The 27,267-nt window shown below is 47.8% G+C and overlaps 1 protein-coding gene across 2 annotated transcripts in view; it reads left to right on the top strand.

Annotated features, from left to right (window-relative positions):
* PEX11G (peroxisomal biogenesis factor 11 gamma) overlaps positions 1 to 15,252 on the top strand; it is a 221,962-nt gene extending 206,710 nt beyond the window's left edge. For both annotated transcript variants that reach the window (XM_069649240.1, XM_069649241.1), the window contains exon 5: positions 14,274 to 15,252. In XM_069649240.1, coding sequence (XP_069505341.1) covers positions 14,274 to 14,499 — 226 coding nt within the window. In that variant the 3' untranslated portion in view covers positions 14,500 to 15,252. The remainder of the gene's footprint in view (positions 1 to 14,273) is intronic.
* Positions 15,253 to 27,267: the final 12,015 nt, after the last annotated feature.

Genomic DNA, 27,267 nt, shown 5'->3' with positions numbered 1-27,267 from the left:
AGATTACCTGATACGCGCTAGAAGTGGTTGATAACTGCGACCACGTCAAGGATGTAGAATGTTCTTGCTTCAGATTCAAGGGATAGTCAAGAAGTTGTAAAGGTAAATTAATGATTGATAATGAAATGCCAATATTAAAAATAGCCATGTAAGGCGACTGAATACTTGAAAAATGCTCAATACAACACAGTTCCCTATTCCCATATATATACATTGCGTTTGTGGGTTATGAAATCGAAAAAGAATATATTGATAAATGCATTATTCAAAAAACTATACACTCATATCAATATCGAAATTATTACAAGGGATAGAACACCTACAATATCAATTAATCCGTTCGGCTACCTACACACTACCGCAAGGCCTAAAGCTAAATCCGGACACTTGACTCACCGATGGCGGAATGTGGACGAATAGCGTTTTCGAGCAATTTCCGTGTCGTTCGCCGTTTATTCTTCTTTGTTACCCAAGATGTTGTGTACATGTCCAAGGAAAAGTGCCGGCTGCAGATGCAGTATCGATCACCCCTCTTGTCCTGTAAGACTTGTTGGACTCTACTTTCCAGCTCATCCAATGGATATCCGCAATGTCTGACCCATTCTCTTATTCGATCAACAGTTTTCGGGAATACATGCATTGTAGTGCCTTCAGATTTCGCATGGGTCTTCGAAGGGCAACCGCTAATCGAACAGGCAGGCATTGTTGATAAATCTGAAAAGTAAATATCGACATTATTATACAATCTTCAAGAATAAAGATTTGATACAAAAGTAAATGAATCATACAATGATCAATGCAAGGTTTGTTTTGGTCGCAGGAACTATACCAGTTCATTATGTGCGGCTTAGTATTTGCATAAATTGCAGAAATGTATAAATTATGTGTCTAAAATCTGAACATGTGACTCGTCCCTTGGATGTTCTGTCTTGCACGAGAATGAAACATGCTTACATTATAGACTGGACCCCCGAAGGATGCAATTCGATGACAATAGACACAGATGAAAATAAATAGATCTATTGATAGCATAGCAATGGAAACTCAAGTCAATAGCAATGAGACCAATGAACATAGCACTATTGTGTACTCTACTTGCAAATAGATAGAAATTTAAAAATCTGCGAAATATGACTAGGATACTTGGCCTTACCTTGACCAACAAACAGTTGGATTCAGCAAGCAGAGCAGTATGTTGCAGGAGAATAGGTGGGTGGCCACAGGTAGCACGCTGATGGGTTTGCTCTAAGCGGTCACAGAAGTTCACGGATAGCACGATGACGAGCAGATTAGCGTAGATCTCAGTGGTTGCCAGGTAACACGTTCAGGAGTTGACTTGCAAAGCGCAAAGATGTTCTCATGAGACATATCAAGTGGTTTATAAAGTATAAGAAACGGGTGTGTTTGTGAATGAATGACGTATGTATGTCGTGGTCTTAGGGGGGTTTCCTGCTTGAAGGGGAGGCCTGGCTGGAGACACGGGTCTGAGGAGGCCATGTGACCGATGGCCCCTTGGCGTGGGATACCTTTTGAAGTGTAAATGTAGTTTGGCACCTTGGCCTTTCGCGCCCCTGACAGCCCCCCATGCCAGCGCGCATCCACTGGCGTGAACCGCCTTTGATAGAGGGTGGGTGGGATGGATGGGCCCGGGGCGTGCAGATGAGGCACAGGAAGACTGCTGAATGGAGACAGACTTATGTGGATTGCAGGAGGGCGGCCTGCTTCAAGGGGAGGCCTGGCTGGAGAAACGGGGTCTGAGGAGGCCATGTGACCGATGGCCCCTTGGCGTGGGATACCTTTTGAAGTGTACATGCTGTTTGGCACCTTGGCCGTTTGCGCCCGTCACAGCCCCCCATGCCAGCGCTCATCCCCGGGTGCAAACCGCCTTTGATAGAGGGGGGTGGGATGGATGGGCCTGGGGCGTTCAGATAAGGCACAGGAAGACTGCTGAATGGAGACACACTTATGTGGATTGCAGGGGGGCGGCCTGCTTCAAGGGGAGGCCTGGCTGGAGACACGGGGTCTGAGGAGGCCATGTGACCGATGGCCCCTTGGCGTGGGATACCTTTTGAAGTGTACATGTAGTTTGGCACCTTGGCCTTTCGCGCCCCTGACAGCCCCCCATGCCAGCGCGCATCCACTGGCGCGAACTGCCTTTATATCAATATATAGTATATCGCCTTTATATCAATGATAGTATATCGTTGCTTATCAATAACAAATGCCACATACCGTGAGCACAGACCCACACTTCAACCAGTGTATTATAGTGGTCAAGACCCTAAGGCCTGTATAATCCAATGGTAATTGTTAGTATAGATATATGTGTGACTTTTATAGAGACATAACCTACTGAAAGACTTTGAACAAATGTTATTTAGTGCATGCATTATCGAGAATATGTTATGTTAGCTTAGATAGATAGTGACCACCCTGCTTCACAGCGACCAGACTTTCACCCATTCGGAGCACAGATGTCTGACGTCCATCCTTTAATGGAGACACACTTGATTCAGTTAAAAAATCAAAACAACCGTTGTTAAAATATATGTGGTGTTTTATCTTATTTTCATGACACAAAAATACAAGACTTTAAAGATTATACAGGTCAGGTTGCAGCACAGCGAGAGAAAATCCCCTGTACTGACCGCTGTCACTCGGGAACGTTTCTCTAATGGCACGAACGGCACAGGTGGGTATCACTCTTCGAACGCGGTGTCCAAGCCTCCCGTGGAGCCACCATGTAAAGGAACGATAGGCCACCAGCCTGTACCACCTGTGAAAAGGAATGAAACAAACTGTTTTTAAATGACCAAGATAAGTTTAATAAAAGTTTGTTGTCAATGACAATTCTTGTAACTAATGGCATTCTGCACGGACAAATGCTATCTAGACAATGCCCACTATTGAACGACTTACATGCGTTACAATGATATGTAGATGTAATTTTGGATATAGTAGAAGAACATGAAATAGGAGTGGCATGACAAGCAGAGTATACTTACTCGTTACTCGGATTACGAGGACGAACAGTTGCGCGAAGTTCGTGCATAAGCACCATCGTTATTCTCAACACGGCCCGTGTGAGGCAGGCTGCCCTGTAGTCTGGCAGCTCGGTGATGCATTGCGGTCGTGGCTCGCCTTCCGAAATGTAGGCCAGGCATCCCGAGTTTTCTCGGCAGCAGCAGTTCTCGTCCTCAGTTGGCATTAGCTTGCACCGATTGCATGTGCACCAGGTGGAGACGCCGTCCATTCGACTAGGCCCAGGCTCTTCATCTGTTGATTCGTCCTGCCAACTGCTGTCCGAATCCCCATCGTTTTCGCTTGCTTCCCTTTCCAGTAGTTCCTCCTCGGTATACTCGGACTCGTACATGTAGGGCATTATTGTAGCCATTGTGTGTTAAACAAACTAAAATAATTTATAGCGGTGGTACTGGTATCTGTTCACATGGGCTACAAGCGGCGAAGGTAGTTGACCAGAGCACTGAAACGAGTCACAGAATACTCAAAGTAACACAGAGAGAGGAATGGAATCGAAAATCTGCTGCTGTGTGTTGTGAAACGGTCTGTTTATACTTATTGAGGAAAGAGGCGTCTTGCCATTTCCATGGTGACACGTCATTAGCTGAAGCGCAGCGAATGTTGACACAAGACGTGCTTTGGCATTGGGAAATGGGCGGTACAAGTCTGCTGATGGCAGGCTCAGGGGCGGGGGATTTGATTTAGTGCCGCAAAAGCAGGTCAGCCAGGGCGATGGGGGAAAAGATAGGATTATCAGAAAATGGTGGCTCCCTGGTGCTTGTTTTCGCGTGCGTTTAATGGACGAAAACTCGGGTAAGGTCCATAGGAAAGTTTTCTAAAATCGAGCCACTTAGGTTTAAAAAAACATGGCCGACCCGTAGGGACAATAAAAATGTTTACTAGACCATGCCTTTAACTGTGATGCCCTGTGTTGCCTCTAATCTAGGTGCTGCCATGTGTATTGTAGCCTACCTTGATGCCCAAATCTAGATGCTGCCCTGTGCATTCTAGCTTAACTGTGCCTTGTGATGCCCCACTGAAGTATATAGGCACGCTAGCCCTGACTAAGACTGTCAAACGTTGGTGCTAAAGCATCAGCATAATTTTATCTCAGTCCCTACAGGGTCAGCCTAATATACCTGCCACTGTGTCCTTTTCGCCCAACATGCGCACCCCCAGACCTGCCTTCCATATACATCCTGGTCCATAGCCGGGACCATTCTAACCATCACCACAATAATGGCCCTCACCAACCTCACCCCCTGCAATCTGCAAGAGAGAAACCTGCGACTTAGTGCTAGGTTGCCACGACTTTATGACATTAAAAATAAAAGAACCAGTCCACCAGTACCCACACGTACCTCTATTGCCATTAATCCTAACTTCCTAGCCTCAGCGGCGATAAATCATCCCGAACCACAAGGTGACCCATCTTACAAACAGAGGAGACCCAACCACCCTAATCCCAGATTTGCCAAAGATACCACTACAACTCCTACATTATCAGGAGCCCTTATTAATGCTAGGTGCCTTATAGCACACAATACTGAAATAGCTGATATACTGGCTATGGATAACTTAGATATCCTTGCTGTTTCTGAAACCTGGCTCCATGATGCAGCCGGCCCTGCCCTCATGGCTGCCATACCGGACAATTACAATATCCTAAGAGTCGACCGGCCTAACACTAGAGGAGGCGGCCTGGCCATCATAACCAAAATGCAGCTAGCTGCTAGACTCACCCCACACCCAGCAATCACATCGTGCAAACTTCTCTCAGCTAAAATACCGATCTCAAAAAATAGCACACTAACGATACTTCAAGTGTACAGACCACCAGGCCCACTAGGCAACTTTGAGGACGACCTATCCAGTCTCTACACTAATAGCATTAAAGACCCAGCTCCTTTTACTAGGTAACTTTAACCTGGGCTTTAATGACGCTGAAGACAAACAATCCCAATCTGTCCAATCCATTTTAGTCAATCATGACATTACTCAAAATGTCCTAGCTCCTACACACATAAAAGGACGCACACTAGACTGGATAGCTAACCATAATTGTGACTTCACCATCTCTAGTATTCTACCTCATATATGGACAGACCACTATCTCATAGGCTTTACAGCCAGCATTGAGCCTCCCAAACCTAACAAGAATAAAATAGCACCCCCCATGCCAACGAGAAGCAAAAAAGAAATCACGGCTGATAAAATACTCCCACTACTCCTACCAGCTCTCACTGCCAGCTCCAATGAATCCAACCCTAACGAGTTAGTTGAGTCATTTAACAACTCCATGGCCAAAGCTCTAGACTTGATCGCCCCTATCAAATTCCATAAAAGTAAACGTGAAGCTCACCTTAATTCTTGGTTCACTCCCCAACTCAAAGAAATGCGCATCCAAAAACGCAAACTCCAAGCTATCTGGATGCATACTCCTTCTGCTGACAATAAAACCACACTTGCCAACTTTCCCAAAAGATACAAGAAGGAAATAATTCAAACTAAAAAAGATTCATTCAACAAAAGAATCAGTAAAGCCAACTCGAATTCCAAAGAACTCTTCACTATTCTCCGAGAATTGGAAAACCCAATTGCCCCGACAGACAATGTCCCCAAGGACAAATCTTGGTGCACCAGCATCCAAAATGCCCTAGCAAATAAAATCACAACCCTTCAATCTAAAATTGATAAGAAAAAAGCCTCCTTGAGCCCTAGTGGAACTCATACCACCCCACTGAAGGAGAAACCCAGCACTTCCATCCAAAGCAACTGTAAACCCTTCAGGTTTACCAACATCTCTATATTGGAAACTGAAAAGGTCATTCTATCCCTTAAACCATCGAACTGCCAAGGTGACAGCTGCCCTGCGCAAATCATCAAGGATGCAGCCAGAGATTTAGCACCATTCATCTCGGAACTAATCAACGCCTCCTTCAATACGAGTACTGTACCCACAAACCTTAAAGAATCTTGGGTACTGCCCCTACTCAAAAAACAGACACTTGACCCAGCAATCCCCACTAACTACAGGCCCATTACTACGGTCCCATTTCTCCTTAAAATCATCGATAGAGTAGCCTACCTCCAGATCCAAAACTATTTGGAGACACACCAACTATTAGGTTCACGGCAATCTGGCGTCAGACCACTTCACGGTACTGAAACGGCCCTAATCGACCTCAAGACACAAATCGACGAGTTGAAGGATAAAGGTAGTACAGCTATGCTCCTCCTCCTTGACCTATCAGCGGCCTTTGACCTAGTGGATCATGCAGTATTATGCAACCACCTAGCGTCTGCCGCCCATTTCCCAAGTGAAGCTATAGCTTGGGTACAATCCTTCCTAGCTAACCGTACGATGAGAGTGTTCTCCCCTATAGCGGCAGTGGACGCATTCCATATCACTTGTGGTGTCCCACAGGGCTCATGTGTCTCCCCGGCAATATATAATATCTTTACTAAGCCACTCTTCGACAAACTTGACAGATTAGGGGTAACCTATACTAATTATGCAGACGATATGCAGATTCTCATACCACTATCGGGCAACTTTGTCGAAGACACAGCTCTAGTAAACAAAATTTCTCCAGCATGGGGTCTGGCATGGATTCACATGCTCATGAATATTCCCCGTCGTCAGGCTGGGAATCCTCGGTAAAGAAAAAATCAGTATCAGTTTCGTTTCTGATCTGTCTTTCGTAGTAGTAACCAATCACTGATCTCTGCGTCATACTGACCACAGCCAATGACTGCCCTCTACCTAAGCCCCGCCTCTGGCAGCCATCTTCAGATTTTTACCGCACGTTCAAGTGTTGGGAGTCCTCGTGCTTAGCTCTCGAGCTTTTACTGCGTGTTTCGCGCTTTTTCAGGTGAATTTTCACATTTTTTCGGTTAATCGAGCCTCAAGCTCCACCGTTTCTACTCCCGTTAGCGGCTACCCGTTGCAGGATTTTCCTACGCCCCTCAAGGGTGAAGATTTCGTCGAATCAACTTCTTGGAGGATTCCAGAAGATTCGCGGCCTACTTCGAGATGGCCCAGGATGCGAGTTCGTCGCCCGGACCCAAACTGTTTCACAGCTGCCCTGGATGCGGGCTGCAGAATGTGTTTAAGGAAGACGAACATTCGCGATGCCTCTACTGCCTTCATGGGGAAAAGACTCGTGTAGAGAAGGACTGCCAGTTCTGCAAGAACTTTTCGGAGCGGACCATGAGGGACCGTCGATCCCGTCTCGCCAGCTGGTTGAAGAAGGGCTCAACGGGTGAGAAGAAGAAGAAAAGGTCTGAGCGGGCTTCTAAGTCCTGTGCGGGCGCCCCAGCGATGGGGGCCCAACACCAGGCCAAGCGCCGTGAGTCCGCTGGCTCCGGGAGTGCCGAAAGGTCGGGCTCTTCGGTCACCAGGCAGGGCGCACCTTCCCCGGCACCGTCAACCACGAGCCAGCGCTCCGGTTCGGGGAAGAGGAAGTCCGAGACCCCGGGTAAGCTTCGGGAGAAGCCCTGTCCGATCTCGGAAGAGGGGGAGTGAGGCGTCGCCCCTCCCCCGAAGGAGAAGGCCCGGGACGCACCTAAGGTGGTGAAGGCCCCTACCCAGCAGGCAAAGGCCTCTATCGAGGCGATCCCGGTGACTCTGGCCAAGCCGGCAGAGACCCCGCCAGCGGAGACTGCCTCCGGGACTAGAGTTTCCCTGCCGCCAAGGAGGGAATCCTCTTTTCAGCCCATCGTCGTGGCCACCATGGTGGAAGAAGCGAGGGGGGGCACGGTAGCCTCCTCGAGCTCGGAGTCAGCCTCGGACGAGGAACTGACCGAGGCCGTGAGGAACCTCGAAGTTCAATTCGAGAAGGTTCGATCCCGTAAGGAAGATCCTCGGGAGATAACCGAGGAAGACGACGATGGCGAGGAAGAGCAGCCTTCCATTCCGGCGCGGCCGGAACCTAGGCCTCAGGATGGCTCGGCGGTCATTTTGTCTGGGATCCAGTCCTTATGCTCTGAGATAAGGACGAGATTCCCACGGCCCAGGCCGGAGGACCCGCAACCTGGCCCGTCGGGAAGTCCTCAGAACAAACGACGGAGGACCCAACCCTCTCCTCCGCTCGCCCCCGTAAGGCCTACAGTTCCCTCCTCATCCTCCCACGAGTCGGGAGATGATGGTGCGTTGGGCTCGACAACGGGTTCTGAGGGCGACGGCGACGACGACGGAACGGGTCTCCCGTCGCACGGGCCTCGCTGCCCGAGGAGATTGGCTCATTCCACGCCATGATCGCCAGGGCGTCCGAATTGTTCCAGCTCTGCCCACAGGAGCAGAAAAAGGAAGGTTTCCTCTATCAGCGCCGGGAGGCCAAGAGGAAGACTGTCATCGCGGTGCCTCTAATCGATGACATCTGGGAGGAGGGCCTGTCGGTTCTCAAAAACCCCTCCACGGCACCAGCCAAATGGGACCGGTACGAGAAGAAGTACCGGGTCCCCGAAACCGCTCCCCTGTGCCTCAGGGCCCAGCCAACGCCAGACTCGGTCGTCTCGGCGGCGGCGAAGAAGAAAGCGGCGGGGTCAGGAGCCTCGACGTCAAATTCCCCGCTGGACGGCGAGGGAAAGAAGTTGGACGCCATGTGGCGGCGGGTCATATCGTCAGCATCGACGATGATCAAAGCGGCCAACGCCCTGGCGATCATGGCCCGTTACGACAGGGAGCTCTGGTTTAAGCTGGCCCCCATATTGGACTTCCTGCCAGACGACAAGAGGTCCGAGGCCCTGGAAATACTGCAAGAGGGCGAGGTGGCGTCGGACCACGCCATAACGGTGGCAACCGATATTGCCGATACCGGGTTCCACCATCTGGGCAACGGTGTTTGCCTATGACGACGGGGTTGGCTCCGGGCGACCGACTTCCGTCAGGACGTCCAGACCAGGGTGTAGGACATGCCGTTCGACGGCAGCAACTTGTTCGGGAAGGCGGTGGACGAATCCCTCCAAGCCATTAAAACGGACACGAAGACGGCCCGTGCCCTAGGAACCCTTCAGCAACAACGGCCCTTTCGGAGCTCCGGAGGCAGACAGGGTGCCTCCAAGGGATCCAGCGGTGGCTCGTCGTCCTACCGCCAGGCGGCACGCTCCTCGTCTCAGGAGGCCTACAGGGGTCGCGGCAAGCAGGGAGCGCCTCGCCGCCGTCGGCAAGGTGGCCAGGGCGGCAAGGCCACCACCTCCAAGCAGGACTGAACCGGCCGTGGTCTCGGGCCTCCACCGAAGCACCCCGGTGGGAGGCCGGCTGACGAATTTCGTCGGCGTGTGGAAGTCCATCTCCACCGACCGTTGGGTGCTGGATACCCTGGCAAGAGGACACTCTATCGAATTCCTGAAGAAGTGCCCTCACGTTCCACCTGTGGCCAGGAAGGAAAATTACGTCCCGCAACTGCTGTTGGAAGTACGGGCGATGCTCAGGAAAGGCGCCATCGTGCTTGTCCCGAAGAGGCTCCGGGGTGTACTCAAGGTACTTCCTCGTCAGGAAGAAGATGGGCGGCTGGCGCCCCATCCTGGACCTTCGTCATTTGAACAAATACATCAGATCACAAAAGTTCAGGATGGTCACCCTCCAGCACGTACTGGGACAGCTGGAGGAAGGCGACTTTCTATCGTCGTTGGACCTGGAGGATGCATACTTCCACGTTCCCATCCTCAAAAGTCACCGAAAGTTCCTCAGGTTCGTCGTCCAGGGACGCCACTACCAATTCAGAGCACTGCCGTTCGGATTGAAGTCGGCCCCCAGGGTCTTTACCAAGTGCCTAGCACCAGTGGCAGCGCGTCTGCGCCTTCAGGGGATTCACGTCTACCCCTACCTGGACGACTGGCTCATCCGCTCTAGGACGAGGGAACTCGCCGTCGAACACACTGCGAGGACCGTCCAGCTACTCACAGACCTGTGATTCGCCATAAACTACCCAAAGTCCCACCTGGTGCCGTCGCAGGTGGCCCTGTTTCTGGGAGCGAAGCTCGATACAGTGAGGCGCCTGGCGGCCCCGTCGAAAGAACGGACGAAGACCATTCTAGGCAAAGTGCAGCGCCTGCTAGCCACGGACGTGGCCAGGGTGAGGTCCATCAAGTCCCTCCTGGGGATGATGTCCTCCTGCATCTACCTGGTGCACCTCTGCAGACTACGGATGCGCCCTATTCAAGAATTTCTCGACGCCCGTTGGTTGCAGGCGACGGGCACCTTCGAAGACAGGGTCCCCCTCAACGAGGTGTTTCGGCAGGTGATTCAGTGGTGGGGCGTTCGAGCTCACCTCACGGTGGGCAAGGACTTTCAGATACCGGCGTACCAGGAGACGGTGACGACGGACGCCTCCCTGGAAGGTTGGGGCGCCCACACTGGAGATCTCCACGCAAGAGGCCCCTGGCTCCCAGAGGAGAGGCTCCTGCACATCAACGTCCTGGAACTCCGAGCCGTGTTCTGGGCTCTCAAATCGTTCCTCCCGTCGCTCAAGTGCAAGGTGGTGCGGATCTTCACGGACAACACCACGACAATGTTTTACATACGGAAGCAGGGAGGCACCAGATCCCCAGCCCTATCCAAGGAGGCACAGGATCTGTGGCACTGGGCGGTCGCCCAGGGGATGTTCCTGGTTCCCTTCCATCTGACAGGAGAAAGCAACACCATCGCCGACTCGCTCAGCAGGGAGATGCGCGCGTGTCACGAGTGGGAACTGCGCCAGGATCAGGTGGATCAACTCTTCCGACGATGGGGCAAATCCCAAATCGACCTGTTCGCAACAGCGACGAACTCGAAGTGCAAGAGGTTCGCCAGCAGGTTCCCCCAGCCGAGAAGCATGGGCGATGCGTTCTCGTTCCCCTGGGATGGCCTATACCTGTATGCGTTCCCTCCGTTGCCGTTGCTGCTTCGACTCATCAGCCAACTCAAGAGGTCCCGGTGCAGGATGATCCTTGTCGCACTGGCGTGGCCGAGGCAGATCTGGTTCCCGGACCTTCTGGACTTGTCAACGTCCCCTCCCATCAAGCTGTCGGCGGACGCGGACCTTCTCCCCAGAGAAGGAGGCGCCATCTTCCACCACGACCTGGCGTCGCTGAACCTGCAGGCTTGGCTCCTGCAGCGCTAGAGTTTGGAGGCTACGATATAACGGCCGATTGCAGAGAGGTTCTTGCAAAGGCCAGGGCGTCCTCGACTCTCAAATGCTACGGTCATAAGTGGAACAGGTTCTCTATCTGGTGCGGAGCACAGAAGACCAACCCCCTACGGATTACGGCCCCTCAAGTACTGCCGTACCTGCTATCGCTGGCAAAGGCTGGGCTAGCCCATGCCTCCCTTAAGATTCATCTGCGGCGATCTCCAGATATACCAGAACCACAGGACGTACGTCCCTGTGGTCCCATCGACTGGTAAAAGAGTTTATGAAAGGACTGTTCCGGTCGTTCCCGCCGGTGAAGGCCCCGGCCCCGGCGTGGGAACTTAACATTGTGCTGACCAGGCTCATGGGGCCCCCATTCGAGCCATTGCACTCCGCACCGATGAAGTTTGTGTCGTGGAAGACTGCATTCCTGGTGGCCATTACCTCCGCACGACGAGTGGGAGAGATCCAGGCCCTATCCTGCAAAGCACCGTACTTCACTTTCCATGCCTCGAGGGTAGTGCTTAGGACGCACCCCTCCTTTATGTCCAAGGTGCCGTCGGACTTCCATCTTAACGAGCCCTTGGTGTTACCTGTTTTCTTCCCGTCTCCTTCGTTGCCGGCCGAGAGGACTTTGCACTCGCTGGATGTGGCTAGAGCGCTGAAGTTCTACGTGGACCGCACGAAGAGTTTCCGGAGGACATCACAGCTGTTTGTAAACTTTGGACCTGTGAATCAAGGGAAGGCTTTCTCGAAGTCTTCTATTTCCAGATGGCTCTCCAGCTGCATCATGCACTGCCACCGGTTGGCTAACCGACCGCTGCCAGGCCGTCCGAGAGCCCATTCGGGCAGAGCGATCGCTGCTACTACGGCGTTCTTATCTGGTGTGCCCCTGCTGGACATCTGCAGGGCTACTACGTGGAGGTCGACGCACACCTTCACGAGATTCTACTGCGTCGATCAGGATTCCAGGGAGGAGTCCAGGGTCGGCCAAGCAGTGCTGCGCAACCTGTTCGCTTAAGGTGAGCCTGGTGAGGAGGTAAGAGATGCTTAATATTGAGTTTTTTGTATTGCTTAATGTTGAGCCTTTTGCCACCCCCCGTGGTTGTGCATGTGTGTACTGCTATTTATTCTTATATTCATGAGCATGTGAATCCATGCCAGACCCCATGCTGGAGAAGGAACAAGTTACTTACCTGTAACTGTTGTTCTCCAGCATGGGTCTGGCATGGATTCACATGCGAACCCTCCCGCCTACCCCTCTGCGGCTCTTCACTTGGTCATACTGCCTCTTCCCGTGCTACCAAATCTGAAGATGGCTGCCAGAGGCGGGGCTTAGGTAGAGGGCAGTCATTGGCTGTGGTCAGTATGACGCAGAGATCAGTGATTGATTACTACTACGAAAGACAGATCCGAAACGAAACTGATACTGATTTTTTCTTTACCGAGGATTCCCAGCCTGACGACGGGGAATATTCATGAGCATGTGAATCCATGCCAGACCCATGCTGGAGAACAACAGTTACAGGTAAGTAACTTGTTCCTTACCTCCTCATTCAGGCATGGATGGCCTCCCAAGGCCTCTGTCTAAATGACGACAAAACAGAGATATTGATCTTGGGTTCCGACTCCAACCTAAAAAAAATGGAGTCCTAACTATCGCAATTTCAACATAGATGGTAACACAATCAAGGTGGCAACTGAGGTAAAAACTCTAGGCTTTTACCTCGATTCCACTCTAGCTCTCAAAAAACAAGTTAACTCCTTGGCATCCTCCACAGCGTACACCTGTAAATTAATCAGGACCTGTAGACCTTACCTCTCCAAAACTAACTGCATCACGCTAGCTAACGCTTTAGTAATGTCGAAGCTGGACTATTGTAATGCCCTCTATGCAGGAGCTAATAAAACTATCATAAATAAAATGCAAATCCTTCAAAATAACGCTCTTAGAGCAGCCCTTGACATACCCCGTAGAGCACATATCTCCAACATCAGGAAAGACCACCACTGGCTTAAAATCAGCGACGGAGTCCTTCTCAAGACACTATCGCTCACCCACAAAGGGCTCAACAACACAGCACCCCCCTACATCTCGGCCAGACTTACCAGAAAATCGTCCAGCCACCACACTAGGGCTACTAACCACTTCCTGCTTGAAACCCCTAGATTTAGACGATCCAAAGCGGGTGGATCAAGCTTCCCTGTCAGAGCTGCCCAGGCTTGAAACGCATTGCCCACTGCATTGAGAGCCAACCTACCCTACCCTACTCCAACTTTAGATGTAAGGTAAAAAACTGGCTCTGGTCCAACGACAACTAATCTTCGCTGTACCTAACGGCCGTGATACTCCTGAAACCCAGTCTAAGACTATTCTGCTTTTACCCTTTTTACCTTTTTGTATACACCTTCAATACTGTAACATGTTAGTTTTCATTTCATCTGCTTGTATTGACATGTATGCACTGTACTGATCTGCTTCTTATCCTCTGTATGCAACCTAAGCTTAAGTATCCTTGTGCCTGCTGCACCTGGCTACTCCTGGGTTTTGTGCGCATTATCAAATAATAAAAAAAAAACAAACAATATGATTATTTTTATCGTACTTTTCATGTTCAGATCAATTATGAAGTTCCGGGCATCCACAATAATACATAACATGTTATGGGGTTTCCTCCCTTTTGTCAATTGCCACATGAAAAAACAAAACGAAAGACAAAAAACAACGGATTACCTTTTTAGATGCATATTGCCATTTCTTGGATACAAAATTAAACACAAAACATAAAATGGTATCTCTCACTTGGGACTTTTCATCAGATAACTCAAAACACTGGAGCTACTGAGTCATCTATATTGAAACAACTGGTTATCACCTATCACTTAAACTGAAGAGTAACTTCTACTCAGCTGTTCTCTGGAAGACCTAACTAAAACACAGCAACAAGAGAGAGATGTCCCAACGCACATGCTATCCGAAATCGTAAAACAGACTGTCACTAAACGCATGTTTTTACTGTTAGAATTATCCCCAACATTGTCTGGGACTGCAGTGATCAAACTAAGATTGTGTGCTCTTGTGCAAATAAAAGGAAGTCTTGAATGTTAATGTGTGTGCATTTTCTTCTGCTTGTTTAGGGAATCTTCCCAGACGTGCCTGAGGGAGAGGCGCGCCCAGCTGACTTCCGAGGTCCTTACGATCATCAGCAGCATGGCAGATCTGTCCAACGCCATCCACTGGATGCCCCCTGGATTCCTGTGGGCTGGACGCTTTCCACCGTGGCTGGTGGGCCTTATGGGGACAATTTCCTCGCTCATCGGGATTTACCAAACCGCATTTGGTGGGAGTCCTGGATGCCTCTGAGAGAATCACTGTTGCAGCGCGTGCCGGTATGCGCAGATCGCAGTTCACACAATGCCCCCTTTTCTGGATTAGGAGCTAAATAGATCTTTGATCGGTGACCACTGACACTAACACAGAAGCTGTTGATGGAATTTCGTCATCAGTTCTTCATTCCCAGGAAGGCTTCAGTGCAACATCCCTTTATCGGGATGTGTTACTGAACCCCAAAGTATTTGAGTAAGCTCTGACCGTTTCTCTCAATTAACCATTGTTCGTTTGTAGTTGGGCTATGAGAGGCACCTTGTAGATTGACATTTAAGAAGCTGCTCTCACGTCCATTGGAAGTGGGGCATCCCGGGATGGTCTGGAACAACTTCTCTCATGAAGATCTCAAGCCGCTGTATGTCTGGTGTGAGCCTTGGCCTTTTCTGTGCATTACTGTTCTGGAGTTTTCTTATGTTATATAATTAGAAAGTAAGGGATACAAGTACAGGAATACAATTTAAAAAATACAAGGGCTTTATGAGCCACTTCCACCTGATATGGGTGTAGTCAAAGATCTGTACTGCCCAAGCATTTATGTGTAGGTAAGTCTTGAGTGAAGATTGGCAGAGCAGCTGCGCAATTTGAGCTTTTTAAACCTTATCTTATATAAGGTCTCTTATCTTATATGAGGTATCTTCTTACATGGCCAAAGTAAGCCAAAGTAAAAATAGGTTTTGGAAGGATTACTCCATGTGCAAAATAAACGAAAATGTGTTAGTAGGTCTCGAATATGGCAGCACTCTTTTAGCCTGTGATGGCAGCACTTGATTACCCTTCCATCCTGCTGAGGGTCACTCCTTCAGGTCAGCACTTGCTTGAAGGAGTGTATCACAAGCAGCCAAGACAACATAATGATCAGGTCTTTGTTTCCCAATACAAACCCCCATGGAGAAGGAATCCCCCTGCAGGCCACACAAAATAAATCCTACTATTCCCCCAGACCCTGCACAAAGGAAGGTATGTGGTACCATTGGGTGCGTCATCAGTAGTGAAGCAATACTCTTGAACGGGCCCTTAGCACTTACATCATTTGTTGGACACTGATTGGCTGCTACTTTACCTGCTCTGTTCGGTCCAACACCTCATCCTCTTCACAATTACTCTTAGCTCTCTGTGTGCTGTAGACCAACAGAAAATAGGCCACTTACACAGGCAGCTATTCAGTAAACTCTCTGGATGGCGGGTCACCGGCTGAGCCTGACATATAGCTAACTCTCACAGTCCCTGCTACCCCAGACTTTGATGAACAACTGTTTGTTGGCAAATCTCCCCATATCCCAAGGCTGTAGTGCTGTGTGGGATGCGTCTCACGTGGGCATGAAATGCTGTCTTCTGGTTGCATGTAAAAGTATCTTCACCACATAGCTAGCCACTTGAGATTGTATCTCAACTGTCATATATACACACCATGAAAGACTTCTCTTGTAGCCGTGCTGTGCCCTGCCTCAGTTACAGCACCACGCACCAAGCAGAACCAACACGTGACTGTGCAATGCTTGGCCGCAGTATATGAGCCAAAATATTTAACATGTTTGTTTTGTTTTTACACTTTATTTTTTTCATCAGTTCTATGTGATATCGGCTGCCACAAACGTAAGACAATTTCGAATATCATTTCTGGAATAAAGTGTGGGGTGTTCTATTTAGGTGGTCACTCTAGAATTAAAAATATCCAAAGAAGTATATTCATCCCACACTGAATGTATATGTAAAAGTAAACTCTTCTTGTTTTTCCCATTGCTGTCATTGGCCAAAACGGCACCATGTGACCAACTAAATGTTCACCTTTTGCCTGCTTGTTAGTAGTTTGGCAATATTGTGCCTGTTGAAAAGAAAAACTCTTATCTGCTCTTACGCTAAGCACCAAATGAGTGTCCGACGTGCAACCTCTCTACAACTGCTCCACGCAAGCTCGCCAAGCAGCAAGTCGACTAAGACTAGCCTGCCAATTCACTGCCTGAAGTGCATCAGCAGACACGTCGGCTATGCCACTGATACACAGGGGGTCACTCAGGGCAGACACAGCCACCATTTAAGGGTAAGCCTCCTCCTTTAACCACTGTGAAAACAATTCAGATCTTCAAGAAAATACTTAAACGTGTCATAATTGTCAATTGACCTTTGGATACACACAGGTTATTGCTGTCCCTCCACCAACCATATATTCCTCAGCTTATGCATTATTGCTGTTGGGAATATTGACCTCCTCCAAAGGCTATAATATGATGCAGGGCTCAACATTTGCATTTGTCTCTAGCCATTGGCATGCAAGTATTTCTTTGCGACTAGACACTATTTGCTGTGTGCAAGTGGAAAATTGGGTGCAAGTAACTTTTCATGCCTGGCTTGTAGCATAACCTTAAATATCTGCCTCTGGTATGACATGTATACAGCATGTTTATTCAATTATTTCCTGTTCCTGTTTGTTAGGAGGTGACTGGTAATGTTGTAGAGGATGTTAAAGCTGCATTGCTTACTTCATGGAGGACCTTGGGCAAGTGGGTGGGACACATTCTAGTATGAAGGAGTGTTTCAAAGCCAGACCATCCGTAGAAAAAATGCTTCATAACATAACACGACAAATGAGTGCTGAGAATATAGCACTAGGTACTAATTACTGTGCACATTTGAGGCTGGCCAATGACCAGCTCCCTTCTCATCACCCCAGAAGACCGACCAAGAAGACCTATTGTGTATTTTGTCTTTTTTCCTTTACTTCTGGAACTAAGTTCTGAACGTTCTACTTAGGACCACGTAACTACCACTCACTCAAACATATCTTTTTTAAGCTAATCTGTGATAAGTGCTTCAAACGCTGCATTCCACAGGGCAAAGCATCAGTTTTCCCTTCTAACATAACTGATCAAGAATGATACAATGCTAAACCATGGCCATACTACTGAACCAGCAGGAGCTCCCTCCTCCACAAGTATGGCCCCACCATTCAGGATCACACAGACGCCCGTAGACCACTTCAGCGAGCCCTGGCCTGCATGAAATTGTGATGGCCTGCTGATTCCCAACTCCCCCACCAGTACAGCTCACACAACCTGTCCTTAGACGTATGCCAGTGACCTCTCTGCCACAGTCCAGTACATCAACGAGCCGTTCGAAATTTTATCAGCACCTCAGAGATACAGTTTATACATTCCCTAGCATGAAAGCAATCAGCACCTTCCCTTTCCACACCACCACCATCCCCACTATCTTCACTATCATGACCACATCACAGGCATCATCTGCAACACCTAGCCTTTCACAGTACCTCCATCATCAACGACATCTACAGCGTCCCCTTTCAAATCATTTTCTCACATAACATACTCAATCAAACTGATATCCAGGTTAGTCTGCAGGTAGACGCCGCCGCCTCAACCAATATCGTGCATTCTAATTCCTTACAGCTACTCCACTCACAGTCGCATACACCCACAACCCGCCTCGCATCCACAACCTGTATTGCTACCAAGGGCACCACCTGCCCTTACTATTTGCAGCTCACCCTTGTACGTCACCATTTCATATGCCTCCCCCCCCCTCTTGTACAATGTACACTCTGTAGCACAAACCCTCTATGCTACACCCTACACCTCTTGATTACGACTTCTAATGGTATACTCCACAGTTTTGATCAGCCACATGCCACCTCATACCTTGCCCTCTCTCTCACTCCAACACTCTTACTCGCAGATGTTGCAGAAGACCTCCAGATCCGACCACCCTAACCAAGAGATCATGTCCACCTACTTGATGTATAAACCCACTCTAACGTGGACACAAAGGCATCACAGAAGGCCTCAAGACTGATCAATATGAAAGTGTCATTCACTTACTAGACTGGCCACCCTCAGCCTGCAAGCCACATTTATGACAATGTCTAGGGTTTTGGGGGAATTACCAATGCTGGTCAACTCTTCCCGCCATGCCTTGGGAAATTCCATTGGGGTGATCAGCCTCAGGCAACCCTTTTTGCCTTCTCAGAGAGTATTTGCAGCAAGAGTCCCTTAGTGCCACCTAACATGACTAAGTTTTCTCTTAAATGGACTATTTGAAGATGTTTTCATCCACTGCCTCCTTTCTCACTCTGTTTTAGTCGATGGCTTATCTGCATTCTCTTCCCCATCAGCAAGCTTATTTCCTAATAGGACAGTCAGTTAAAACATTCATCTCTTGACTAGCAGTCCACAGAGGCTTACACATTTTGCCTTGGCATCTAGATACATCCATGCATATAACTAGGCTCTTCCAGATTTCAGTGGTAAAGTCGGTGGGCTTGACCACTCTTCGTGTCACCCTCGGTGTTTCCATTCTCACCATCACCAGACAGTCGCCGTACTTCATGAACCAGGGAGACCATTTATATTTCCCCTTTTCTGACCTGTTCCACACTGCCCTCGCCAATCGGAAATAGCTGCACTATTCTCTAAAAAAAAAGTTTGACCTCACTGAGATGGAAACTGCCCTTTCCAACTCCTTCAGAAAATGGCCAGCCACTCCCTTGGCCCTTGGATTCCGCTATAGCCACTGACTACAACTGGATTATTACAGCACTTCACTCTTTGGCTCCAATGAACCCCAGCAATGCTAAGCGTGGTGGTTTAATTTTGACCTATTTGCCCTCCATTACATAACGCAAAATGAAATGGAGAACCACATTACAACGTTAAACTCCTTACCAAGCAAAAGTGGGGAAAACTGAAAAAAGAATAAGAAAACGACTTGCTAAAATGGCAACAGTGTTCGATCTCTACAATTTGTTTTCAGGCAACTTTTGATTGTTTTCCAAAGGGAGAATAACATACAAATGAGCCCAAACGGCAGTTTCCATCACTCACTTATGGTAACTTATCATTCCAAGGTGTACAGTGTACAATCAATGTTACCTTAAATCGAGTCCCAAATCATCCGACAATAAAACACATGAAGAAATGGGGATGACAATAAAAGCACCACAAACCTTGAGCCCACGGAAAGATGGAAATACAGGCCCATAAAGGCTTGACATCCGCACGTTCATGGAGAAAGAGAAGGAAAACGGTAGGAGCCATCTGTGAACAATGTGTTCACTTCTGGCTGCCCACTGGTTTTAGGTTGCTGTCATGAGACGATGCAGCGTATGGCACAGATGGCCCGCTCTTGTCGAGAATGAATGGCATGTATTCATTAACATTCAGTTATGACCATTGAGCCACACTGGCTTGTCCTTTTTGGCTTTCAACCACCATGTCCATAAAGTGAAGCACACTTCAAAAAAATGAAGAGGAAGACCTCTTCCACTGTTGCCACTGCCTTGGTAAGTTGCATTGGTGCTCTATGTCCCGTTCATGGCAGTCTTCCGACGAGCTCTGCAATAGTTCCTGCTGCTTCCTGCTTGGGTGCTGCGCCTCCTCACAAATTACTGGCTCTCTCTCCTTCTGTGGCTGCTACCTCTTTCCGCTCCTGTTGCTTCTGAGCCGCATTCCTGCTGATCCCCGCTGTTCCAAGCTTCCCTGAAGCGTCATGCTGCTGCCTCAATCCTGGCTCAACATCTGGTATTCTCAGCCTTTCCCCCCCCCCTGCACAGCTTAGAATCTACCCTTTTGACCTCACTGACATTCAACTCAGCCATCAGCTTTTCCCTTACCTGTTCCCTCTTAGCCTGGCGATAGTTCATGGTTGTTGGGCAAGATGGCTACTGGAAGAGACGGATCCTATTCACCGACCCTTGAACATCTAGAAAGTAAGGCAAGTCGCTAAAAGCTTGTGATGCCACTAATGCTTGTAAAAGATGGAGACGGTTAAAGAACTAATAAATATGTTACAAGCTCTCACAACTCAACTCAACTTCATTCCCTCCAGAAAACACTGCACTGTGACATGCTGCCAGAGCTAGCGAAACCCTTCTTATTGCTCCTCCCTTTGGTAGCAGAGCCTCAGGCAAGTTTGATGGGTGCTCTAAGTGGTTGTAGAAGTTCCCAGTCACCTGCACAATTCAATTTACCTTCATGCCAGCACAATTTCAATTGGATATATCTAAGGTGGGGTTACATGGTCACCAACTTGTGGAAGTGCGCTAGCCTGGGTCAACCCTCCTGCCCCCTTCGCTCCCGCAGTGACCTATGAAGATCCTGTGACTACCGACTATTAGGGATTTTCTTGCTGCTCTTAAGGGCATATTTTATCACCCAGCGTTCCTGTTGTTGCAGCTAGACTATCAGCTACAGGAAAGATGGTAAGAAAAATGTTTCCATAGGTCTTCAGCGACCTTAGTAAATCGATGACCTAAGACCCCCCACTTCAGACACCCCAGACAACACTAAACCTGTGCAAATCCAGTTCACCTGAGGCCCCCTGTCTGAATAGGAATATTGCAAGGGACAGCCTATGCTTGTATTTTGGGCCGAAGAGCCATTTCGTTTAGGAATGTAGACACAAGGCCGAAAACGCAAGCTCCTGTTCATAGATGGGCAATAGGTTCAGGAGAAATGTAGTGGTCCACCAACGGAAATTAGACTCTTTGCTTGTGCCAGTGACAAGAAATATCCCCTTTTCATACTCCTAGTATGCTTAACTCAGGGAAACGGAGTTGAGTTAAAAAAAACTCCAGCCGTCATAGATTCCGGAGCTTCAGGTCTCTTCATTGTTGATCATTGGGCCAAAAAACACTGAATTGGCTGGCTGACCAAAAACTAAGCCCAAACGGTTGAGGTGATAGATGGATAGTCATCCCCATGATGAGGATAATCAAACATACAGAAGTGGTTTGCTTTGATTTTGTCAAGACTGCACACTTTCCAGTTTTCCTGGGATTGTATCTTCCCAACTGCATAATCCATAAATAAAAGAGGAAGCCTGTTCCTTGTTCCTTGTTCCTTGGGTCAGACCATTGGATGAACTGCTTCCAGACCAGGAACCATAGTTGCCTAGAGCAGATAATCCGCAAGGCTTTGTCTCTACCGGCCCTGTGTATTGCCAAACTTGACCTCATTCCTCCCAAGTATCATGCGGTCAATGACATGCTTGAGGACAGACAAGTAAACGGCCCACCTCCACATAGAGAAGATTGTGCCATCGATTAGCTTTTTGGTAGGTGGTTTATCCTTTCCGAAGATGTGAAGACTGCGATGAAGTATGTGGAAATCAATGTTAAAAACAGTCGCATTGCTCTATCCAAGTCACCAGGATGGGCTTTGCTGTTCAAAAAAGACACCACAGATGTATGCCTCTGCCTGGACTACAGAAGTCTAAATTAGATGACCATCAAAGGCAAGTATCTGCTGCCTTAAATATCGGATATTCTGGAAGATGTCAGAGGAGTCCCAATATCAGGGAAACTGGACTTAATGTGACCTCCCACCTCGCTTTGATGAAAGCAGATGATGAATGGAAAACTGCTTTCCGAACCCCTTGTGTTCATTACGAGTATGCTCCTCTGGATTTCCATATCTTTGTGGACGTTGTGTTGCACAGTAATCATTTATCTTGATGACATCTTGATATTCTCTAAAACAACTGTAGAACGTACTTAATGTACTCAAAGTCATGAAGCCCTTTTATCACAACCGATCATTAGTACAACTTGAGAAATTTGCCTTTGATTGAGTCACCATAGCCTTTTTAGTGTAAGTCTTTTTTCATCAAGGCATTTCCGGAATAGCCATCTTTTTTGGAAATGGGCAACCTGTATTGCAAGTTTATTCCTGCGTTATTGCAAAGTGTTCTGCCCATTATTAGTTTACTCAAGAAGGGTGTGCTGTTCATATGGCCCCCCACCTTCACTAAACTCCCTAGTACACAAATTCCATGAAAAGTACATACACATGTGATGTCATCAGTGATTTCATCAATGACATTTGCGATGTCATCTTTGATGTCCTGGGTGTTAGTTTTAGCAGTGCACGGTGGTGGCACGAGTTATTTTTCATAGCTCACCATAACTTGCGATTTTCAGGGGTCTTTCGGCTGTATTTAGAACCATAACGTCCCTTGAACAAACTTTTTTTAATATCACGCAAATAATATACGAACATGGCGTGCATAAACCAACTTCTCACAGATGGCTTTACACAGAATGTTGCAAAGTAAGAATTTATGCTCGTTCACAGTGAAGGTCAGCTGCTTCCATTTTTTTCTCGGGCACCGGAGAGGCTCACGAAGCGGACTATAAGGTTGTATTGTGTTTTGACCTTGACAGACAGAGATTGTGATGAAAGACTTCACTTGAAGGAGTGTTGCTAAAACGTAAGAGAAGATAAGGATGAAATTTCTGAAACAAAACCACTTTTATATATTATATCACTATGCGAAAGATCGTTCGCACACGCGGAGTCATATTTTGGGACTGCACTACTCGTAGACAATGGAAATTGCAATTGTACTGTAAGTAACCCTTTAGATTATTTTATACCAAATATAATTACGATAGCGTAGCATTAATGACCGCTCAAGTTGAACTTTTTTGTTGAAAGTGGCATAATGTTTTCTACCGCGCACTATCACCACCGAAATTGATCCCCTCTCGTTTAGAGGGCTCTGAAAAAGGCAGAAGACACAGGGTGGGTTAATAGAAATAATTTAACCGGTCTATAGGCGGTCAAGCACTCTACTCGCTGTGCCACTTCACTGTAGCCTGTCAAGTGGCACAGCGAGTACAACGCTCGCTTTGACATCCGTGCACAGCTTGCTAATGCAAGTTCGAAACCCGGCAAGGCCAAACTCAGCCTTTCATCCTTCCGCGGTCGATAAATGAGCACCACACACCGTGGTTAATAATAAGCACTGCTTAGATACCTCACGGTTCTTAGCGCTATATGAATGGGAAAATATTATTATTTTATTATTAACATACTCCATTGCACTATCTTCGATAGCAAATAGTTCACGCCCTAATAAATAAAATGATGATTTTTAATGAAGATCGGCTGGTGAGACTAATTTATGTTTTTTAAAACAGGTATGTGGCCCCGTTTTGCCTATGTCACGATTTACAGACTCCAGCGGATGGGGTCTTCAACTGCCAGGTGCAGGTCCAAATATGCAACTTCATGACCCTCACCATTTTATGGGACAATCGCCAAGGACCAATATGCCCTTACGCAGTACTAGTGGCTACAAACAACATACCAACCAATACGGTGGGCTGATGGCTCGTTGTTGGAGCAACCTTCCGATTATCAGAGCGACCATTTACTGCTTTTATCATAAACCAACAGCCTATCTACAGCAAAGGAACAACGCGTGGCTCAAAATAAACTTTTGCTGATCGACAGCAGAGACAATAGCAAATCGCTGAATATTCACTAAACATTTCATGTGTAATAAATGTACTTTACCAAATGTACAATCCTGCTGTTTACTTTTAAACCACAGTTTCATATTCCAAATTGTGGTGCGCTGTGTTGTGACATAATATGTGTTGTCTTCCGGGTTCTGTGTAAAGTCACTTAGGACGGCAGAGGACTGGGCGCATTTGATGACGCACCCTGTAACGTCACGGAGAGAGGCGGGGAATATGAATGCTTTGATAATATCAGGCTTAGGGGCGGGAGATATGATTTAGTGTCGCAAAAGCAAGTCAGCCAGGTCAAAAGCGCCAGTCATATGATTATCACATAATGTCGGCGCACACCAGCCGGATTTATCGTTTCCTTAGTGGACAAAAAGTCGGTTGACGCCCATAGGAAATTGTACTATTAGCGGACAAAAGGAGTGGTCTTAAAACACTTTCACCCTGACAACGAACAATACAAACAACGTTCTCAGAACACCCCCATTTTGTGTAATTGCAACCATTTCGGGACACCGCGAGTGTTCTTAGAACACATTCAACTAGACAGATTACAATACGGACCGCGTCCTGAGCACAGCCCCAGTTTGTGTATTTACGAACAATTAAGTACACCGCGAGTGTTCATAGCTCATTTTTACCTTCCTTGCGAGCAAAAATGACACATACTCCGTCCTCTAAACATCACACCATTTAGTTTATTTACAAAAGGTCAGAACAGCCGTGTTCTCCGCGGACAAATCGAACGCAACAAAAACGTCTAGCACATAAAAAAACAAAACATTGAACCTATCTCATACTCCCCCACCCTCCCCAAACACTCTTACACACCAACACACGGCACTAAATACAATTTTTTTATCCACGTTTCACCGCGCTGTACGCGCTCGATGGCGAATACAAGATGGCGGGCGCCACAGAAAATCTGACGCGCTCCACGCCACTCGCTGTCCAATCAGTGAACACGTCGCATGTCCGCGGACATGACGCAAGGGCATGGGCCAATCGGGGTGCTGTCCGCGGAGCGAACAGGGAAGTCCGTCCGCGAAGTGAACACAGATATCACTAATTTGTTTGCCTTACGTTTTGGTCATTTTATAAAAAACTACTGGACGGATTTACACCAAATTTGCAAAAGCACGCTTTCGGGACCAAGCCCCCGCTCCTGCAGCAAATTTGGTGTAAATCCGTCCAGCGGTTTGGCCTGTGGCCGTGCGCAAAGTTTTTTCCCATTATGTCTATAGGAAAAAACACAAGTTTTGTGACCCCCCCTATAACTTTTCCCCCCCTGGACGAATTCTCACCAAACTTTGCAGAAGAATTCAGAGTGGGCCATATTCTTTTTTTGCAAAGTTTGGTGAGGATTCGTCCAGAGGGAGCGAAGTTATAAGCCGCCCAAAAAATGCTCTTCCTATGGAAACACCAACTTATCCATAACTACATGGACGCTACCGCGTCCATATAATATATATATATATATATATATATATATATATATATATATATATATGTAATGATATCAAGTTTGGGAGACACCAGGATATGATCCACCGGTGACCTTGCAAAGTGATTTAACTGTTGGCCATCCATTTCACGCAATGAGCACAACTTAAGTTTCGTTCTGCGGTTTATGTGCTCAGTTCAGGAATCCCCACAGCCTCTTGGCTGGGAAATTACAGATTTTACCATTACCACCACGATCATGGCACCCTATTGTGGCAGATTTCATCGTTGATCTTCCAGTCTCCATCATGGTAACCATAGATTTGTTTACCAAGTTGACACATTTTTTCAGCCCTGAACAAGATACCATTGGACGATGTGATTGGACAGTGTTTGTTTCAGATATCTTTAGATTGCACTGCCTCCCTTCTGTGATCCTATCCTACTTGGCGTCCTATTACACCTCAGCCTTCTTGGCTCAGCTGTGGAAACTGTTTAATATCCCCTCAGAACACCTGCAGACAGAGAGACTTAACCAGACCTTTAAGCAGTAGCTGTATTGGTTCCCATCACTGCCAAAGATAACTGGGTTGATCTCATCCCTATTGCTGAACTCTCCCACAACAATGCCCTTCATGCATCTATGGATAACTGCCTGTTTTTTGGCTCGCATGAGCATGATCCTACTGTATTTCTGACAGCTCCTTGTCAGACTACCAGATTGTCCTGGCTGGATTGTACTTTTAAGCACATAAAGATTGTGTTTTATTCCGGAGAAGCACAATGATGCTACAAGGTGAAGGCTCACTGTCGGCTGGGGTTGCCCCTGACTTCCGTATTGGGATACGGTCTGGCTGTCAAGCAAATAGATACCAAAACATCTGGTACCTTCCAAGCTGGCTCCACATTACCTTGGACCTTTCGACATCTCCAGGATCAACCCGGAGGCCTACATCCTTCATCTGCCTTATGCCTGGCATAGGATTCAGCTGGTTTTTCATGTGCTGCTAATCAAGCCATACAGAACCAAGGAGTGGCTAACATACAACCGAAAACCACCTTTACCCATATTAATGTGAAATTCTGGTATTGAAGGTCTCTGCTATTTGCGACTCAAGGCTGCATCGAGGGGCACCTTTAATTCTTGGTGGACCAGAAAGAGTACGCTCCTTGCAATTGCGCATAAAATCCTTTTTCACATGCACCCTTGGAAGCCAAGCAAGCGTGCATACAGTTGCAAGGTTGCACAGCTTTTGGGGCAGATGGGCCCCGTGTGTTTGGTCGGGGATGAGTGCAAGGATTTACCATTCTGTGATGGCCACTGAGTTACAATGGCTTGTCCTTTAGTGCTTTCAATCATCACATCCGCGACAGGAAGCACACTGCAACAAAAGGAAGAAGACGACCTCTGCCATGTTTAGGCTCCTTCTGATCACTCAAAAATGTATTGTAGATCAAATGCTGCCATACCTGAAGGAAGCCATAATCATGAAAGATAAGGGAAGGTCACGGAGATCGGATAACTCAAATATACTCATTGTACCTCGCCATAAGACCAACAAAATAAGGCAAGGGTCTTTTGAAGTAGTGGCTCCCACCGCCTGGAATGCCCTCCCAACTTCAATAAGAACGCTGGTCTCAACAGAACTTTTTTAAGAAAAGCTGAAAACATTACTCTTTGTTTAGAGCCTTGCTATTGGTAACAACGGACAGCTTATAGTTCTGCTGCATGTGTAGTTTTGTTTTGTGTTTGTCATTCTGCGCCCATCAGCCTTCGGGTATCAGGTGTGCATTACAAATCCTTTAACATAACATAACAGTGCATTGCATCTGCCTTGCTACGTTGCATTTGGGCTCTGTGTCCCGTTCATGTCAGTCTTCCTGCTGGCTCTGCTGTAGATTCTCCCACTTGGGTGTTTCCCCACAACCCCCTGCACTTCCCCTCCCCCGCATTCCTGGCTCTCAGTTCATCTGCTGCTCCTGCTCCTTCCCTGTTTTGTGCCACCTGATTCCTGCTGTTCCCAGCTTCTTCAGCA

This window comes from Ambystoma mexicanum, chromosome 1p, assembly GCF_040938575.1.
Source record: "Ambystoma mexicanum isolate Mex_15411 chromosome 1p, UKY_AmexF1_1, whole genome shotgun sequence".
Taxonomy (NCBI): Eukaryota; Metazoa; Chordata; class Amphibia; order Caudata; family Ambystomatidae; genus Ambystoma; species Ambystoma mexicanum.
Note: the sequence above shows the minus strand (reverse complement) of the source record. Positions and strands in the feature narration are given on the sequence as shown.